The sequence below is a fragment of the Bufo bufo genome, chromosome 6 (genome assembly GCF_905171765.1).
Source record: "Bufo bufo chromosome 6, aBufBuf1.1, whole genome shotgun sequence".
Classification (NCBI taxonomy): domain Eukaryota; kingdom Metazoa; phylum Chordata; class Amphibia; order Anura; family Bufonidae; genus Bufo; species Bufo bufo.
Genome location: NC_053394.1, coordinates 365,286,650 through 365,301,278, shown reverse-complemented (window position 1 = coordinate 365,301,278; position 14,629 = coordinate 365,286,650). Strand labels below are relative to the sequence as shown.

The 14,629-nt window shown below is 40.5% G+C and overlaps 1 protein-coding gene across 1 annotated transcript in view; it reads left to right on the top strand.

Annotated features, from left to right (window-relative positions):
• Nucleotides 1–14,629, top strand: part of ANKFN1 (ankyrin repeat and fibronectin type III domain containing 1) — a 492,277-nt gene that overhangs the window by 194,138 nt on the left and 283,510 nt on the right. The window contains 2 exon segments of the mRNA XM_040436007.1: nucleotides 7,649–7,746; nucleotides 12,414–12,504. Coding sequence (XP_040291941.1) covers nucleotides 7,649–7,746; nucleotides 12,414–12,504 — 189 coding nt within the window.

The window sequence follows — 14,629 nt, the reverse complement described above, 5'->3', positions numbered from 1 at the left end:
TAGTTGCAGATCAGACGTGCACAACGGTCAGGAGTAATTCTTGACCATTACTCTTTACAGAACTGCAATATTCTTGGGATGTCTGGTTTGAATCGTTTTCTTGAAGTCATGCCACAGCATCTCAATCGGGTTGAGGTCAGGACTCTTGACTGGGCCACTCCAGAAGGTGTATTTTCTTCTGTTTAAGCCATTTTGTTGTTGATTTACTTCTATGCTTTGGGTTGTTGTCCTGTTGCAACACCCATCTTCTGTTGAGCTTCAGCTGGTGAACAGATGGCCTTTAGTTCTCCTGCAAAATGTCTTGATAAACTTGGGAATTCATTTTTCCTTCCATGATAGCAATCCGTCCAGGCCCTGACGCAACAAAGCAGCCCCAAACCATGATGCCCCCACCACCATACTTCACAGTTGGGATGAGGTTTTGATGTTGGTGTGCTGTGCCTCTTTTTCTCCACACATAGTGTTGTGTGTTTCTTCCAAACAACTCAACTTTGGTTTTATCTGTCCACAGAATATTTTGCCAGTGCTGCTGTGGAACATCCAGGTGCTCTTGTGCAAACTGTAAACGTGCAGCAATGTTTTTTTGACAGCAGTGGCTTCCTCTGTGGTTTACGCCTATGAAATCCATTCTTGTTTAGTGTCTTACATATCGTAGATTCGCTAACAGGGATGTTAGCATAAGCCAGAGACTTTTGTAAGTCTTTAGCTGACACTTTAGGATTCTTCTTCACCTCATTGAGCAGTCTGCGCTGTGCTCTTGCAGTCATCTTTACAGGACGGCCACTCCTAGGGAGAGTAGCAGCAGTGCTGAACTTTCTCCATTTATAGACAATTTGTCTTACCGTGGACTGATGAACAGCAAGGATTTTGGAGATACTTTTATAACTCTTTCCAGCTTTATGCAAGTCAACAATTCTTAATCGTAGGTCTTCTGAGAGTTCTTTTGTGCGAGGCATCATTCACATCAGGCAACACTTCTTGTGAAAAGCAAACTGGTGTGTGTTTTTATAGGGCAGGGCAGCTGTAACCAACACCTCCAATCTCATCTCATTGATTAGACGCCAGTTGGCTGACACCTCACTCCAATTAGCTCTTGGAGATGTCATTAGTCTAGGGGTTCACATACTTTTGCCACCTGCACTGTGAATGTTTACATGGTGTGTTCAATAAAAACATGGTAACATTTAATTCTTTGTGTGTTATTAGTTTAAGCAGACTGTGATTGTCTATTGTTGCGACTTAGATGAAGATCAGATCACATTTTATGACCAATTTGTGCAGAAATCCATATCATTCCAAAGGGTTCACATACTTTTTATTGCAACTGTATGTATGTATATATATATATATATATATATATATATGTTATATATATACAGTCCTGATCAAAAGTTTAAGACCACTTGAAAAATGGCAAAAAATCTTATTTAGCATGGCTGGATCTTAACAAAGTTCCAAGTAGAGCTTCAACATGCAACAAGAAGTAATGGGAGTGAGACAAAATATTTTTTGAGCATTCAATTTAATGAAAACAACGAATAAACTGAAACAGACTGTTTTTCAGCTGATCAAAAGTTTAGGACCACACCCCCAAAAAAAAACTAAACCCCCCCAAAACAGAAATCCAACTTCCAAACATGAACTCAGTAATGAGTAGCTCCGCCGTTATTGTTGATCACTTCAAAAATTTGTTTCGGCATGCTTGATGCAAGCGTTTCCATGAGGTGAGTGGGAACATTTCTCCAAGTGGTGAAGACAGCCGCACGAAGGCCATCTACTGTCTGGAACTGTTGTCCATTTTTGTAAACTTCCCTTGCCATCCATCCCCAAAGGTTCTCAATTGGATTTCGATCAGGGGAACACGCAGGATGGGCCAAAAGAGTGATGCTATTCTCCTGTAAGAAGTCCCTTGACCTGCGGGCATTGGGTACTGTAGCCTTGTCCTGTTGAAAAACCCAGTCGTTACCACACAGATGAGGGACCTCAGTCATGAGGAATGCTCTCTGCAACATCTGGACATAGCCAGCGGCCGTTTGACGCCCCTGCACTTCCTGAAGCTCCATTGTTCCACTGAAGGAAAAAGCACCCCAGACCATTATGGCGCCCCCTCCACTGTGGCGTGTAGAAAACATATCAGGTGGGATCTGCTTGTCATGCCAGTAACGTTGGAAACCATCAGGACCATCAAGGTTAAATTTTTTCTCATCAGAGATTAAAACTTTCTTCCACCTTTGAATGTCCCATGTTTGGTGCTCTCTTGCAAAGTCCAAACGAACAGTTCTGTGGCGTTCAAGGAGACAAGGACTTTTGAAGACGTTTTTTGAAGACGTTAAAAAAGGGAGAGTTTTTTTGCCTTTGCAATCACAACGTGTTACTGCCTCACAGAAAATGACAATGAATCCACATCTTTGGCCTTTTAACGGCATGTGGTCCTAAAATTTGGATCAACTGAAAAACAGCCTGTTTCAGTTTAATCGTTATTTTCAACTAATTGAATGCTCAAAAAATGTTTTGTCTCACTCTCATTTCTTCTTGTTGCATGTTGAAGCTCTAATTGGAACCTTGTTAAGATCCAACAATGTAAAATATGATTTTTTGCCATTTTTCAAGTGGTCTTTTGATCAGGACTTTATATATATATATATATATATATATATATATATATATATATTTTTTATTAATGATTTTTTTTTATCAGTGGGTGTCTGAGCGCTGAGACCCCCACCGATCGCTAGAATGAGGAAAGAGAAGCAATTGCATACTGTATTGTGCCATAAACTCGCTTTGGGTCCATCTTACTTCCTCCCCTGCAGCGAGGAGAGAGACTGCGTGATATGTGAACCTTTATCTCTGCGCATTCTAGCAATCAGTGTCTTTGATATGATATATCTAAAGTTTTCTTAAAACTCAGCGACTTTTTAACTCTGTGAAATTGAGGTGTATATTTGAGAGGTGGTTTATCATGATGGTTGCTGACCCACTTTATTATATTTATGAATTGTTCTTTGACTCTTTTACAAAGAGTTTAAACAGTAATATAAACAGGTTGCTCCCGAGGATATGGTTAATTGTACTACTCCATGCAGGGGTAGGACTAGTTTTCTTGCTCCCCAAGGCAAGGTCCTACCCAATTTTTTTTTTGAATATTTCATGAAGCATTGGAACCAGTATAATGTGCTTCCTCATTTTGTTTTTGTATTTTTCCTCTTGGTCCACAGGGAACTATATAATCGTGCTGCTATGAATTGTCAAAATATGTGTTTTTTTCTTAAAAGAGGATTTCTCCTGTCTGTTGTAGAAAATACTTGCATTCTTAATGAGATAACAATTGTGGAGCATCTTTATTTTATTTTGATGACTGGATATTACTGGGGAGTGCCCCAACACAATCTGATAGTGTTCAATCAGTGCTACCAGTGTCGGACTGTGTAGAATGTGTAAGGACAGACCCCTAAGGCCTCTTTCACACGGGCGTTGCGGGAAAAGGTGCGGGTGCGTTGCGGGAACACCCGCGATTTTTCCGCGCGAGTGCAAAACATTGTAATGCGTTTTGCACTCGCGTGAGAAAAATCACGCATGTTTGGTACCCAAACCCGAACTTCTTCACAGAAGTTCGGGCTTGGGTTAGGTGTTCTGTAGATTGTATTATTTTCCCTTATAACATGGTTATAAGGGAAAATAATAGCATTCTGAATACAGAATGCATAGTAGGTGATCAATTGAGGGTTAAAAAAATAAAATAAAATTAACTCACCTTCTCCTCTTGTTCGCGTAGCTCCCGGTCTATTCTTTACTTCTCAAAAGATGAACTATCGGCTAGGACCTGTGGTGACGTCAGATCACATGCTCCAATCACATGGTACATCACCACGGAGAAGGTGAGTTAATTTTTTTATTTTTTTTTAACCCTCAATTGATCACCTACTATGCATTCTGTATTCAGAATGCTATTATTTTCCCTTATAACCATGTTATAAGGGAAAATAATACAGTTTATAGACTGTCACCTAGCCACCATGCGTGAAAATCGCACCGCATCCGCACTTGCTTGCGGATGCTTGCGATTTTCACGCAACCCCATTCACTTCTATGGGGCCTGCATTGCGTGAAAAACGCACAAAGAGGAGCATGCTGCGATTTTCACGCAACGCACAAGTGATGCGTGAAAATCACTGCTCGTGTGCACAGCCCCATAGAAATGAATGGGTCAGTATTCAGTGCGGGTGCAATGCGTTCACCTCCCGCATCGCATCCGCGCGGAATACTCGCTCGTGTGAAAGGGGCTTAACTAGTTGCCCTGAGCTGTTATTTTTTCAAAAATATTTAGGAGGAATAACAGAGTATCTGCACAATGAAGAGTTTTAGGAAAAGATGCTTCAAAATTGTAATTTCACGAGGAATGCAAATACATGGAGCGGTGACATGTCTTTATTAAGACATTAATTATTGCCTGTTGACTAAAATATAATAGAAGTGAGGTCTTGTCACACAGGAGGTTGTCACATATGAAGGTATTCACCAGTAGAGTTGGTAGTTTTTTGGCATTTTCAGTTCATTTACCATTTTCTAGCTTTCGCAATGAGATTTCAACTCTTGATGAGATTTCAACTCTTGAGAGCCCAAAGCAAAAAATGTGGGACATAAAGAAGATACTTGTTAACATCAGATAACCCTGTGCTCTTCATTATGTCCAACTCTTGTGAATCATTCAGTCCTCTCTCTGAAGCTTCCAAATGTCTGCATATCTGGTCTTTCTATTAGCTTAGACAAAGTCTTTGATGTGTTTTCCATTCTGCTAAGTGTATTAGGCCATATGTGGTCTATGATATGATTAGGAAAAAATATTTTTGTAAAGCATTGATGAGGAATACCATTGACTTAACTACTCAGGTGCTGGAATTTCAAACAAATATGTAGTAGTTGATCTAACTCAAGTTTGACTATAAAGACAAGTGTGTGGCCTACTGATCTGCTCAACTGTCATAATCATAAGTAGAGATGAGCAAATCCCTCTTCAATTTGAATTGCTCAAAATGGTGGCCACCTTTTTACACATCTATGGACAAAACAGCAGGGCAAAAAAGAAGAGGGAGGATCTCATGACCCCGAGCGTGGTCCTCATTGGTGCTCTTGCCCATAATTCCTTGTATTCAGCCCCAGCTAATCAAGCGGAACAATGTTGACATGTGTTATCGGCACTATATAAGATCAAAAACAGGGAAGTCAGGTGTTTTCTGAGATTGTACATTCAGGTGACAGGATATCTGGCGGAGAGAGAGCAAACAAAGTTTATCTTAAAGGCTATGGACACCTTTGTAAAAAAAAATAAACAAATTTTACACTAATTAATTTATTTTGTGGAAAAAATAATTTCTCCAATTGGTTGTGTTTATTTATCTTTTTTCGTTTTCCTTCTACAGCCTGCTGTGCTTCCTATGCAGTGCAGTGTAAAATACCCCCCCCCCCCCGCTTCAGTATGGCCGGCAGCGTCCTGCATCCCTCCTGCCCCCCCCCTGCCAAGGCTGGACACACAAACCCATAACTGCCCCTCCCCAGTTCAGGATGGCCAAGCGGTGAGCAGTGCAAGTCAGCGCTCCCCTCCCCTTTAGGACAGCTTGGCAGCACAGCCAGGATCACCCATTCAGGATGACCGAGTGTAGCAGAGTGTCAGCTGTAAAACACAGCTGACGCTCTGCTTGAAACGTCCGACATCAGTGTTGGCACCGATGTTGGTCATTTAACTCCTTCCATGCCGCAGTCCTTAGGGTCCGCTGTATGGAAGGGGCTAACCATCAGGCCGCTGTGCTGCTGTGGCAGCATCCCGATGGTTACCATGGCAACCGGGTGCCTTCACAGGCATCTGGATTGCCATGGTATATCTGAGCCTGATCAGGCTCCTGCTAAAGACAGTATCAAACTGGTTTAAAGTAGAACTAGCTTAGTTGCCCGAAGCAACCTACCAGATTCCACCTTAAATTTTTCACAGCTTCATTGGAAAATAAGACTGACTGCACGTGAGGTTAACTGACAGTCTCTTGATTCTCAGTGTTGTGCTTTGGTATTGACCACACCTCTTTTCAGGTGCAGCCCGTGGTCATTACTGCATTCCCTACTTAGTTTGGTCTCACACTTCATACCATGTGGTTGATATTCTCTGCTTGGATTTGGAAGAGTTGGTGTGTGGACCTTACCTGTGTTCCTACTCATCCATTTTCTATAAGATAAGTTGTACTGCTCTTTGTATTTGGTTGTTTCCCCTGTGCTTGTTGTTACTAGGCCTCAGGGAGACGCTGGTTCGTTCACCTGGGAAGGAACCAGTAGTCTCATTCCCTGCCAATACCTAGGACATTTCAGGGCTCCTGGGGTCTAGGTTACGGCGTATGTATTTTCCCACCTTCAGGGTCTATACATACTGACAGGAGTCAGGTCCAGGTTTAGGGGCTTCCTTGGAGGTGACCTTTTCCCTCTCCCTAGCCTTGAGGCCTAGTTCTGTGTCCTTCCCCTCCCCTGTATTCGTGACATCTAGTTTTGATAAATCTCCCCCGCTGTGTACTTCTATGTGTGCATAGCATTGTGTGTCGTCACACTGTACTAATCTGTGTGGGAAAAGTGACCGCTCACTGTGCGGACTGCACTTAATACTGTATTCAGAAGAGAGCGCAGGTAGTGAGAGCTGTCAGTAATGAGATCTATATCCTGCTATAACGCCATGGTTCTGACTGTAGATCACTGCACTAACGTTATCAGCAGAAATATATCTATTGTGTCTACAAATAATGGACTTTCTACAGAATGAAAAGTGAGAAATAGATCTGCTGATTACAGGCTGTAGCATACTATAAGACTCACCATGTTTTGGATTGGAATAAATTCTTACTACTAAGTTACAGTACTTGCAAGTTCCAACAGCCTATATGTAAGTGGCTGCTAGCTGTGCTATGTAACAGGATGTGGGGGCGGGGCATAAGAGCTTGTGCTGGTGAAATCCACAGGAATGCCCACAGAGCCTCACAGGAGATGACCGCTCTGAGAAAAATTCATAGAAGAGCATTTCTGAGAGCATGCGAAGCAAAGCTGATACCAGTAAACAAACAAGTGCAGTTTTATTATGTGCTGCATTACGGTAAGATATGGGGTTATTGATTTTTAGTGCACAAAGGTGTCCATAGCCTTTAAGATAACAATACAGCTAGTTTAGAGTCAGACAGGGACAGTTTTTGGGAAGATATAGTAGATAGGAAAATGGAATTGACACAGAGAGGGGTTTTAGCTATGCACATCAGCTACAGTACTCAATTTATTTCTTAATGTGTATCAGCCAGCTACCAGCCCAATTAATATATAAAAATCACAGACAGAAGTATAAAATTAATCCTGGTGCTGATGGAGTACTATATTACTGTATTAAAGGTGAGCTGAATGCTGTAGAATTGTACATTTTTTTTATTTTTTTATTATTATTATTATTATTATTATTATCAAAGATAATTTACTTACAAAAATTCCATTGATCACAGACTGGTGACGTGTTGTTTTGTATCACTCACTATTTATATTATAGTGGACTCTTTCATTGATGAGCATATTTTAATGAAATGCAAATTATTTGATTGAATCTGCTGATTTATATATCTCCTTTTCCTTACAGTTGAATGGAGCACCTCTTCTGACTTCTGTCCATTGGTCGGTGAAGCCATCGTGGATAATCTACAGTCTTTGAAATACACAATTAACAGCCTCACTATGGTAAATCCTTGCTTACATTAAATCTCTCCACACTCACCTTACTAATGCAATACAATCGGCTTCCAGGAGTCTGACTTTCTAGGTACGTCTAGAGATGAGCGAATATATTCGCAGATTAGGACATTGGTTCAGAATCTCAGATTTTTCAGGCGCTGATTGGAACCCATATCCTTTTTAGTTCGATTAGGACGAATCTTGTGAAATGGCACCCAGCGCATAAGAAGTCAATAGTTTTCTGTCACCACCAGACAGGAGGTAATTGCAGTCAGTTGCGGCCAATCAATAAACGCAGTTTGCGGCAACAACAATAAAAGTAGATACAGTTAAACCTGACATTGTATCAGACCAAAGGAGACGGGTGAAAGAAAATAAAAAAATCCATAAAAAGTTAATGAAATTAGCTTTTCATTAAAAAAAATCTGTGTTTTAGAGTACTAGAGGGGGTTATAAGCCGATTTCCAGGGCAATTGCAGCAACTTTGGTTCAGAATGAATAGATTCAGACCCGAACCACACTTTTTTTTAAATTTTGCAAATCCGAAACAAACCGAATCTTGGAAGATATGCTCATCTCTAGGTACGTCCACATTGGACATATAATCTATGGAATTTCTGCCATGTCATTGCGGGCGGAAAATCCACAGCATTTTATAGTAGCAGCAAAATGGATGAGGTTTTAAAAAAAATCCCTTCCACACTCTGCTTAAAAAAAGTCTGCGTGAAATCCACACGGGAGTTGACATCCGGTCTTGATTTTAAATCTGTAAAATGTCAATTTATGTTGCAGGTTTCCAATGCAAACTTTCCAATGTGTATGGTAAAATCTGCAGCAAAATCTGCAAGAAAATTTGCATGGATATTGCCACGCATTTTGCAGCAGATTCCTCGGCTTTTACATCCCTTGTAGAAGCATCTTACAATATTCTACGCTGCAGACCAGATAGCAATTGTCAAGTAGCATAAAGTCTTTAGTGCTTTTTGAAGACACATACAGATCAGGAACTTACTGGTGCCGCTGCTCTATGGATAACAGTATAATCTTCATCAGAATAAAATATGTCATCCTCTCTGAAGAAAATATCTGTGACTGATGAGTAGAAGGACAAATGTGTATTCATGCCAGAGCCGCAATAATTCCCTGTGGATTATGACTGTGACATAGATATAGCTGCCGCTTACCAGATTTTTATAGGCATCTCCTTTCCCCTCTGAACCGTCTTATAGCAGTTTTGCACGCAATCAACTCCTAAGGCCTCATGCACACGACCATTGTTGTGTTCCGTTCCGCAAAATGGGGTTCCGTTGTTCCATGATTTGTTTCCGTGTATCTTCCTTTATTTTTGGAGGACCATCAGACATAAAGGAAGGTAAAAAAAAGTCTAAGACAGGTTTGCCATGCAAATGATAGGAAAAAAAAACGGACGCGGACGCGGGTGACAATCTTGTGTGCCTCCGCGTTTTTTAGCGGTCCCATTGACTTGAATGGGCACGTGATCCGTTTTCCGCTGACAAGAATAGGACAGGTTATATTTTTTTGACGGACTGGAACCACGGATCACGGACGCGGATGGCAAACGGTGCACTATCCGCATTTTTAACGGCTCCATCGAAATAAATGGGTCCGCATCTGAAACGCTAAAATTGGTGGAACGGACGCGGAGACAAACAACGGTCGTGTGCATGAGGCCTAACTGTGCCTTCCTTTACCCCCCAATAACCACTGATACATCTTTTATGTTTTATTTTTATATTCCTTTTCAGTGCCTAATAGCAGTGCCTTCTTATGTGTCCCAGCTGCTAACTGTGCCTATTGCAATGTACGCAGAGCTACTGTAAATGAGCATTGCATTTGTAATACAGGAATGGTAGTGCCACTTCATCTAGTAGTTCAGGTGATTATTGGATCCTCAGTATAGACATATCTGTTGGGTCTTCTTCCTATATCACAAATTTCACCTTTAGAATGCTTTCGTCTGCAGCACTTTTTTTACACAACTTCCCTGCAGTTTTTAGTGTTGTTTTTGAGCCAAAGTCAGAAGTGAATCAAGGAAGACAAAGAAGTAGTAGATATTGTTGAGCGAACTTGTATTTTAAGTTCGGCGTCCAAGGTTTAGGTTATCGGAATTTTTACGACGGCATGCCCCACAGAAACCTATAAGAGGCATTCCGTATTGCATTCCGTCATAATAGAGGCCTATGCTGGCCATAGGCCTCTATTATGACGTAATGCAATACGGAATGACTCTTGAAAGGCTTCCATGGTGCATGCCATCATAAAATTCTGTTATGGTCCATGGTAACGGACTCCATAACAGGATTCTCCGGTGACTCGAACTCGAACCTTGAATGCTGAATTTAAAACACAAATTCACTCAACACTAGAGGTAGACCTTCCATTATTTTTTAATCTACGTCCTGGGCTTGCTCAAAAATTTCATGAAAAGTGGCCCCAAAAATATGTGCAAAATCACATTATGTCCAGCTTTGCATAAGCATCTTTTGGGTGCATTTTTGTACTTGTATTAAGGGTGAATGTCCCTGCTGAACCTTAAGTCTCCTGAGTCCTGATCCAAACTCATGCCACCACACAGACACTCGTCTGTAATACACTTGTGTAAGGGTAAATTCTCACGGGACAGAATTGCTATGGACTATGTCTCCCATTTGCATAAGTAATGGTGGATTCACACCTAGGTTTTCACTGGTGTTTTATTGCACTTTTGCAATTTTAGTAACTCTTTTGCAGAGGAATTTTTTTGGTGTGTATTTTGTAGTAAAACACCAGCTCCAGATGTTAGCTGAAGGTCTATGGAATATATGAAATGCAGACCACACAAGCGTTTTTTGCTATGGGTATTTTTGTTCTTTAGGTGGCATGTTTCTGTATTTCTGGCTTCTTTCTGAAAGTACAGCATGCTGCAGCTCTTTTTTTTTCCAGGCATTTTGATATCTCCTTCTCTATAGAGGAAAAACAGCATAAAAAATGCTACTGAGAAAATGCTCTGGGAAGATACATATATCAGTGCCACTGCATCTGGAAAGTGTCTTGACTTGTGCCTTAATTTGTAGTGCTCGCTTGCTGCACTATATATGCAGGCTGCAGCGAGTAGCTGAGGAGGTGGTGCAGAAGATGGGTGCGGTAGTGGCCCTGATGAGATGTTGTGTCATGGTGGCCGTTACTCCCTGGTGATTGGTGCAGTGGAAATGTAATTTGAAGAATGAGGCCAGAAGAGAACGTATGACAGTCTCTTTTTACAAAATAAAACTTGCAGTACATCCAGTAGCAGCAAAGTGCAGTTTTTGGCACCAGTTGAATAGGTATGATGGCAGGTCGGATGACTCTATTTTGACACATGTGGGTATAGGCATCAGCTGCAAGGTTCAGACTTGAACTTTATCTGGCCTAGGGGTGGTATAGGTGATGGGTGTCTGAGCTATAGTCCCTCACCTTGCAGCAGTCTCTATAATGCAGTATTTGGCTGATCACTCTACTGTCTTGTCTCTCAAGTGGTTTAATGAAGCTGAAAGGTGTTGGTCTCTCTGGAAAATCAGATGTCATTCCAGGAGCTCTAGTGTGTGCCTCGTCTCCTCTCTCTCTAGCTAGACAGAAATTCCCTCCCCTGACAGGAAGCCGGACCAGCCCACTCCTACCAAGAGGGAAGGAACAGGGTGGTTAGCCCTGTTCCTGGCAGCCTTTTTCCATCCATACCTCCTCTAGCTGATATATATACGACCAAAAATGTTAAGATATAACATTACAATACATAATAATAAGACAACTTTTTTTAAGACAACTTTTGCTCTAGCCTCTAAGTTTTTGTCTAATCCTATTTTGTTCCTTGCTTTGATCTAGACGTAGTTTTTGCTTAATGTTTTTGACAAAAAACTATACCTGCTCGAAGATGATATAAAAAGTGGTGTAGCACTTTGATAGTACAAAGCCCTAGAGCACATTGTGTCATAATTAGGCATTTTTGTGGCACATTGTGCAGCATCTCCCCTTCAGCACTTTCTAAAACAACATCACAGATTTAGACAAATTTAACAATCCAAATAGTACATTTGGTGCAAACTCAAAATGGCACAGGAACAATATTCTGGCACAGAATAAACCTTAATTAAAATCTTAATACCTCTGCAACTGTTGGCAAAGAAGCCCTGGAAAAATGCCATAAAAAAAAACACATTAGCTTTATCTTTTTTCAGTGATAAAAAAAATGTCAGACAAAACTTATATATGTAAGGACCTTAAAAACTGCAGCACTCTACAGTACAATGCAAGCTAATGAGATTTCACCATATCTCATTCTTATGATATGAAATCTTGCTTGTGGTATAAAATTTAAAGTCCCTCACATGTCGGTTCTGTGGCATATCATTGAGGGGGGCATGGATGGGGGAGGATGATTGCAGATTTTCCTCATTAATTCAATGGGAAAGAAAAAATTCACAATGAAATCAATGCAATGTTACAGATTTATTGCAGATTACTGGTGGATCCAATATTTTGCATTTTTATGGTGACAGGCTCCCTTTAAATATATTATAAAAGGAGCGATATTATTATGTTGTTGTTGTTGTTGTTGTTGTTGTTATGAATATGTGAATTGATACAATTAAACAATATTATTTATAAAACATTTTTTTTTTTTCCACTTTTATTGGCAGGGTAAAATGTATTATGCAAGAGTTTCTGCCTACAACATGAAAGGATGGGGGAATGATGAAATTTCAAGCCCCCCTTGTGCTGCTCCTTCCAGTAAGTTGATCATTTACACTACCATAAATTCTATTAGTCTTTGGTTGTGCTTTTGAAGAGCATCTTTTTTTTTTTTTTTTAAAGAATTTCCATAACATTTTTATATTCCTATAATATTCTCATATGTTGTACTATCAGTAACGATCTTTTGGAGAAATATAAGCAATTACTTGTATTTTCTAATTAAGTTCTGATCCATTTAGATCTCACAGTTTTCATTTTGTGTATTTTGTGACCAAACAGAGAAATCAATGGTTCAAGGTTTAAAGGTTTTAAATACCTTCTGAGCCATTAATTTAAAAAAGAAATATTAGTGATTTGACAGTAGTTAAAAAAAAAAAAATGCTGTACAGTTTGGATTCTACAGCTTCTATGTTTCCTGATATATAGCAGACATAGAATAGCATTCTGTGATAAATCGGTCAGATTGATTGTCTGATGGCTTGTTCTCCAGGCCTTCTATGGCTTCTCCAGAACAAATTCTTAAGCTTATTTATAACTAAATAAAAGTTCAATTTTCATTTGATCATAAATCAACTTAGAAAATTATTTAGTAGAGGACAAAGAGGGACTGGAAAACAAGCCATCATAATAGTATTTTACAGCTGCCTTGCATCGCTAAACATAGATGTGTCAGAAGCCAAGCAGCACAAAATGTTTTTTATTCAAAAATACATGTAAATCAATAACATATTTTTAAAAATGCCTCCAAAGGTGCCCATAGCTGTTATCAAATATATCTGGGGGGAATGTGTCAAGTTAGTATAATTGGTTTTCACTTAAGCTTAAAAAATTCACAAATTTTGACACAACTGCCATTTTGCACAAAAATACAGTATGTGCAACCTTTTTGCCGTTTTACACTAGCCGCACCACAAGTGGCCTAAATGTGGGTTTATTATTTAAATGTTACCCAGGTCTGTCATTGCAACTTTTTGGAAAAGTAGCAAAAAAATGTTGCAAACACTCACCAGCCAGATGGTATGGGAATAGTTATAGTAAATTTTGACGCACACAACTATGTCTAAAATCTAAAGTCTAAATCTAAAAAATGGTCTAGAAAAAAATGCAAATGATATATACACCCCCCTATCCACTCTGAATTGCCAATCAAATATCATGACACTAACATGTAAACATTGACGATAACACATAGTTACTCAAGTGTCATGTTCTAGCGAGGGTCCTACCGACCCTAACACAAGGCAAGCAATCATACAAGGAAAATTCTTTATTCACAGAGATCTAGACATGGCAGGAAACTGGACCAGCAGGTAAGGGACCAGTGGCAGGTAACACCACTGGACCAAATGCAACAGTTTGACTTGGGGCCAAACCCAGACGGCAGAGACTCAGTGAGCACCATTCTTCACAGAGACAAATGGTGGGGATGTACTTAGCTAAGAGCTCACTGGTTGCACCTCCAGGACGGTCCTGGTGCACTTGACCATTTACCTGCAAAGACCGACGGTGCAAGCACCAGCAGTCCACACAAATGTAAGGACTGGTACCCAGGCACACAAACTGAAACCCAAACATAACCGCACAGGAAACAGTTCAGACAAGACAAACCGGAACCAGAACACAAGCAGATGCCTGGACCCCATGTGGAAAGGATGCATAGTGGTCACAGGCAGAGCTGCTCAGTTGAAAGGTTGTTACATATTTTTGCATAGCACCACCTGGAGTTTAAAATGTATAGCACTGTACATGTCTACACACTGAGTGCTGGTGAACACACGTGCTTAGTCACTTTTCCCTCTGCTGGATCCTCATTCCTATTCTCCACACAGTTATACTCTGAACAACAGCAGTGTCACAAATGGTAGGGATAAGTGCAGCCCTAAGCTCCACCCACACCACTATCCCTACCTACTTGCACAATCTGTCCAAACTGATGGTGTACAACTGGGCGGCGGTCCCTAGCTTAAGTACGTGCAGGGGCTTATAAGGAGGAAAAAAAAGTGGAGAAAACAAGAAAGCTAGGACAGAACACACAGAAGCAAACACTAAGCAGAACACAATACCAAGGTCAAAACTCTGTGAGGTCAGAACCAGGAGATCACATCAGTACCAAGGGAAACACCAAAATCAACGTCAAATACAAGCCGAGGTCAAGAGTCAG